Below are 6433 nucleotides of genomic sequence, written 5' to 3'. Positions count from 1 at the left end.
AACTTTACTTTGTTTAGTTCTGCAAGAATGCAGTCAGACAATAACCATGTTTTCCACTATTCATTTGAACTATACTGTTCATGTTTCTCTGTTTGGTGTCTTCACAGTCTAGGAATATAGCTCGATGCCTTGTTTCGAGTCCATCCGCTGACGATGAGCACCCAAGGCAAAGAAACTCCCAGTGGCAGAATTGCTCGAAGCTCGGTGATTTTGCCACCCGGCAAGTGTGGCGGTAAGATTGAAGTCGGCGGCACCTGCGGGGAAGTCGCTGACGTCACACCAGGTGAGCAGGGAATCACGGACAGATGACCACGTGAGCATGACCACACTACTCACACTAGCTGCGTCACACTATGCGAGTCACAGTTACTGAAAGCTATTGGAGCGTGATGAAAGTTGTCTGTGGAAACTTGTATAGATGTGTAGGTCAATATTTGTTGTTAGTTTTGGGCGGTGCCGGCAGATGATTATTTGTTGTTGGCCGGACCTGCTGAGCATCCGAAAGAGGATACTCGGCAGTGATTGACTAGAGTTATTATAACCGCTAATTGTCCCGGCCGTCGCAGAAAGTGACCCGAGAAATAAAGATATATATATATACATAAGATGTATCCGAGATATATAAAGCAGAGCTGAGACAAAAGGACAGAGTAAGTGGCAGACAAACAGCTTATGACAGGACATCTGGAAGTAATAATAGAAAAGGAGACAAATCATCAACTTTTTATTCCTCATTTTATTTTGCTCATTATTTGTATTCAGTATGCACACATGAGCTCATCAAGAGGTGATTCTGATTTTCTTCAAGAAACTAAATAAACGACCTCTTTGTATGCTACATGCAACTTGGTACACAAAGTAATGAAGTGTAATGAAAGCAAAAATCTGGGAATCTTTTATTCTCACTCAAAATGTTGTTTATAAACAAATAACATTCTTGACGAAACTGAAGCCTCAAAATACAGTTTATAATACAATTTATTTACAATACAACATTCAATTTATTCGTTGTTAAGGATGTTTATCAAACTAGGCTTCTACTCAGATTCATAACAGTTTTCCATAAACAATTTTATAGAAATGTGTACATCATACAATAAGCTTTTCTCTCTCGCTCTTTCCTCTGACTTACTGGCTCACTCAATCATTCACAGTAGAAATCTCGTTTTTGACATCGCTCTCAACGAACATGTTCTAATCTCACATTGGTCTCGTCAACGATGTTTGTATTACTCGGAAAAGTCCCCAGACATTGAAAATGGTGAGAGTACTCCTTCCTTGCAAAAAATATAGCTCGAGTTGGCATTTCTAAACCACACGCGAGAAAATAAAAAACAAAAATCGTTGAACGATATCCTGCAAAGAATGTCAAAGTCGACATAATTAAACAATATCCTGCAGGTTGTTGAACGATATCCTGCAAATCAGGGTCTGTGAGAAAATAGTTTCGACATCTATCAGAAGGAAGAGCATCCTGTCGGCTGCTGGAACATAATGTCATCTGGAAATTACAGTTTCCTCTGATAGTCTCTAGTGCTCATTCCCTATGTCCTACCCATTTCTAACCTTGATCTTGCGTGAAAACCGGTGACCCTAGACTCTGGGTCATGTCAAGCCTCTTAAGCTCATCAAAGAATTATATCCATATAAACCTACAATATCTTCTGGCTTATTGCTGTGTATTATGCAATCAGTTCCAAACTACAACCATCCATTTGACAACAAAGCAGAGGAAATAGTTCAGAAGGAGATATTATCAGTACATTATTCTCAGTAAGATGCCAGTGTGGTTGTTCTTCCACAAGAAAAAATGTAAGTTTAATGAAATCTGCTATACAAGATGGCGCAAGAGATTTTACTGATGAGAGACAACGGGAGTAGACTGCACTTGCGGATTAATTTGTTTTAAGTGAAATCTCTGCATGTGAGGGTCGTAGGAGTATGGTATCTGCTGCACGCTGCTGTACCCTGGAGGCGAACGGGAGGCCACCTCCGGCACTGCCAGTGGGTGAGAACTCTGGGAGGGATTCTGGTATCTGGGGTACCCATATGGCCCATACATACATGACATCTGGGGTGTTGGATGTGATTGTGCCCCAAAAGCGAAGCACCCCGGTCCCGGCTGCTGCAAAGCTTTGGTACCAGCAATATTTGTGTACTGCTGATGTCCCAGATGTTGGGGATGAGCTGGAAGGAACCTTGGGGACCCTAAACAGTTCAGGTGGGGGAACTGTGGATATGGCTGGCGGTAGCTGGTTGTTGCGTTGTACATCCCGTTGTGATGATATGACTCCACCTGCGACGAGCAACCCAAGGGGTAAGGTCTGGGATTCCCCTTGTCAAGCTTGAAACGCCGGTTCCTTCGCAGGAACTTGCCGTTCCTGAACATATCCCGGCAGGAAGGGTGCAGGGCCCAATAGTTCCCTTTGCCCGGTTTTCCCGGGGACCGCGGAATCTTGACGAAGCAGTCGTTCAGGGAGAGGTTGTGGCGGACGGAGTTCTGCCAGCGCTGCAGGTTGGTCCTGAAGTAGGGGAAGCGGTCCATGATGAAGGTGTAGATCTCGCTCAGGGTCATCATGCCCTTGGAGAGCTCTCTATGGCCATGGTGATAAGTGCGATGTAAGAATACTTTGGTTTATCAGTCGGACTCTCATTCTGATTCTCAGACTGAGATGAGGTGAGTGTGTCCGGCGGCTTTGGTGTGTCTACCTCCTTCAGCTCTGACTTATTTTCCAATGCCTCCTTTACCTTGAAAGGGTCCAAGACGTCGGCAGCCATGTTTTCACCATTCCCACAATCCTCCATGCTGCCAGAAGTCGAAGGCCACACATTGTCGGAAATTGGAAATGGTGAGATTGCTTTTTCTTTGCAAGACAGATGGTTCGAATCGGTATGCCTAGATCAGATAGGACAATAAAATAAGAATATATCACCAAGCGCGTGCGCGCATGTGTATATGTGTGTGTGTGTGTGAGAGAGAGATAGTCTAAGCAATATGTATAGCGTTAGAAAAAACGAAGGCATTGAACCTAGAGTGACAAAAAGAAAGAAACAGAGAAGCGGAAAAGCAGAAGCAAATGAAAATGAGACAAGGAAAGAAAGTGAGATGAATAAGGGCATGATTCAAACTGTTTATTTACAGTGTGGTATCGAACATATTTACAGTGCCGTCCCTCGTAATCCTAGGCATAGAAATTTATGCTTTGAAAGTTGATACAGGCAGGCACACCTATAAACAGAAACACACACACAAGCGCAAACAAACAAGCAAACAAATAAACGAACGCACACAAAGCTTTCTTTAGATTATATACTTTCTAACTACTAAATTGAAAGGAAAATGTGATTGTTAATGTATCCTGAACTCAGTAATTATGACCAAAGTTGGGGTTCAATTCTTTTCCACATTTGGAACTCGATGGATGAAGTCGTTATATCTACACAGACACACAAGCACTCACAAATAAATATGATTGGAATTTAGAGAAATATAGTACGATGTGTTTGTAGTTTTGAACAGAATTGCATATTTATTAGTTACTTTAGTTACCCCTAGTCTACCAACAAAGGTCACTTCTTTGTTGTGGATTATCAAGAAACAGTTAACGTTAACTCGCTCACCTTTCGGCTTGCAGATGATCTTGTTGAGATGGTAGACGTTTGTCTCCCCATTGGTGATACTCTTGTCGAAGAGATGGTGAAGGATTGTTGGTCGCACAGGTGACTGTTGGTGTAGTCGTCAGGTATCCTGAAGTCTGAGCCGCAGTCTGCGAGAAGGGAATGGATCCTGCAGAGTATCCCGGCGTGGCTGAGCAAATGACAGTATCCTGGCGGCTTCTGGAATGTCATGAAGGATCCAGTGCTCTCCAACTGACTGTCCTTGTTTATCACCACGTTATCACACACGTTCGCCATTCCACTTGCCGTCTTGAAGTAATCAAATTGAATCATCCGTTGTGTCTGAAAGATTTGTTCTTATTTATTTATCTTGTCAAAGCAAGCGCACAGCTTAGTCGTAGCTGGACAACTGTCCACACTGACTGCAAGTTCCAGGTAGTCCTTCTGACCACTGATGACGGTATCCAATCTCAAACAACCGCATAGGTGGACTCTACTGCTGAATTATAGCTCCTCTGATAACGGTTGGGTAACTTTAGTTACTAACCATCGTCACCCACCTCCCCCTACATACACGAGTCCAAGTGTTTTTCCCGCCTTCTCGTCCTTTGATCACACCCCGCCTTCGTCCAGTTCGAGGGTTATGTTCATCTAAACCAATACCCGGCGTGTTTTCAAACCTGACCAAAAATATTTTTAAATTGCAGGTCTATTATAAATACATGATCGTGTTTGATTTTAAAATTATTAAAAAGGTTTAATACACTTGATAAGTAGCAGATTTTTAGTTTACTTTTAATGAGCTTTTATTCTGCTTACGCCATGCAAATGAACCTAGCCCCGCCCTAGAAACTTGAAGCTCCTCCCTTTCCGAAGAGTCTGTCACTGATTGGTCAGCTCTGCTCGCTCACCGCCACCTTTGATTGAGCGTTGACACCTGCCCTAAGCGAAATCACCTCGGGGTGGAAACACTTTTCCGCCAAAGCAACAATTAATTTCATTAGTTTAATATGTTTAAAAGCGCGATTTCATTATGAAAAGTTGCAAGATGTCGACTGAGGGTTGGGGTGTAGTTTTCTGTGCCACACGGATATCAGACTGACGCGCCTCGAGGTTCGATCTCCAGTCCTCTAAGTACTCGCATCCCCACACAAATTTAACACATAATATAACTAAAACGAAATCTCGTCGACAGATGTCATCTTCCTATAGACACCCGTCAGTGATTTCCTGGGAAAATAAATTAGTACATTAGTGAAGAAAGCGGATGACTGTTCCATCGTATCTGCTTGTGTTTATTGAAACAAATAGAATTTAATATTTGAAATACTGAGTCCCGTATATTTAATAATTTATTATCATATAAAATTGAATTTAAAAGTAAAAATATACGACTGTTTTTTGTGTTGTTATTATTATTTTTTTTTTGGTTTTGGTTTTGGTTTTTTTGTTGTTGTTGTTGTTGTTGTTTTTGTTTTGTTTTGTTGTTTGTTTGTTTGTTTTTTGTTTTTAAATCAATCCAACAAAAAGGACACAAAAGCCTTGAAATGTATCTAATTATTTGAAAGCTGAACATTGCTCCAGATCCCGGAAAGGGCTTAAAAAATTTCTTAAAATATTATTTTCCATTTTCCCTATTAAATCCCAGCAGAAAAGTTCCAAGATCCCCGGTTGGAATGGTTAGCACACACCCTACCCTATCCCACATGTAAGCCCGAACGAAACAACTAAGACTAGTACGGCACACATACAGAGTAAAGAAAGCACTTTGAAGTAAATTGTGTCCCTAAGGTTTTTTACACGTCTGTACTGTTCATTAGCCGCCATTGTGTGCTTTCCGTCCGGCGGGCAAGACGTCTTCTCACCTTTACTCCGCGATCGCTTCAGCAATATTTGGATACTAGCGACTAACCTTCTGTGCCTGAAGGCCACTAGGCACAAGGAGGAAAGGGCCGAGGGTCTTCACACCTCCAGTACCTTGCTGCATGCGAAATGGAGAGCTCTTCGGGCGATTACACCTACACACCTGGCCGTACTCACTACAATATGCCGCAACCCACCACACCAAGAACACCATGTCCATCACCACCAGCAACGTAATCGTCGTCGCTGTCGTCATTCATTATCATCGTCGTCGTAGTCATTATTGTTCTCATCTGTCATTATCATCATCAAGGACGAAGTAGAAATTGTAAGCCATATACCTGTGTCTCAAAAAAAAAAAATATATATTTTCTGATTACATGGGGTTTTCTTCAAGCAAATTCATTATTATAAGCGTATATATATAGAATTATGAACAGTCTGTTCACCTCTATAATGACAAGGAATATATCATATTTTCAAATAATCCTTGTTTTGATGTGATGGGTTCTAAGTGAGAGGGACTAACTAGAGGCCATCATAGTCCAGCCGCTGTCCTGGAGCAGTCCAGGTCAGTTAGTTTCAAATCAAACTGATTAATTTTTGAAAGAAAAGCCGCTGGTCACCTTCAGGAGATATACCCCTGGCGAAGTTCACACCCGTTGGGTGAAAGAAACCAAAAAGTGTTGAAAGATGGAAAGCAGCACAGATATCCTCGAGCTGCTTCACACGTACAGGTAGAAGGTAAGGTTGTCCTCTCACCTTTTGCAGGTCGCTGGATCAAAGGAATTTACGTGACGACTAAGATGTAGGGAACTGTTCCTGTTGTAGCTTTCTTCTGAGCCGCGAAGAAGGGATTCTTAACAATTTTTAAGCTACGGTTATGTAATAGAATGTACAGTTATATTATGAAGATTATAGAAAGGTGCCTTATAGAGAGCATAATTTAATG

General features: G+C 41.9%; 1 protein-coding gene across 1 annotated transcript; it reads right to left on the bottom strand.

Annotated features, from left to right (window-relative positions):
- Positions 1-1855: 1855 nt before the first annotated feature.
- Positions 1856-2886, bottom strand: LOC112554464 (forkhead box protein B2-like). Its single transcript, XM_025222245.1, is given in 2 exon segments — positions 1856-2586; positions 2589-2886. Coding segments are annotated over 2 exon segments (948 nt in total). The 5' UTR covers positions 2806-2886.
- Between the last annotated feature and the right edge of the window lie 3547 nt (positions 2887-6433).

The sequence above is a fragment of the Pomacea canaliculata genome, linkage group LG13 (genome assembly GCF_003073045.1).
Source record: "Pomacea canaliculata isolate SZHN2017 linkage group LG13, ASM307304v1, whole genome shotgun sequence".
NCBI lineage: Eukaryota > Metazoa > Mollusca > Gastropoda > Architaenioglossa > Ampullariidae > Pomacea > Pomacea canaliculata.
The sequence above is the reverse complement of the archived record's forward strand: the minus strand, read 5'-3'. Positions and strand labels throughout refer to the sequence as shown.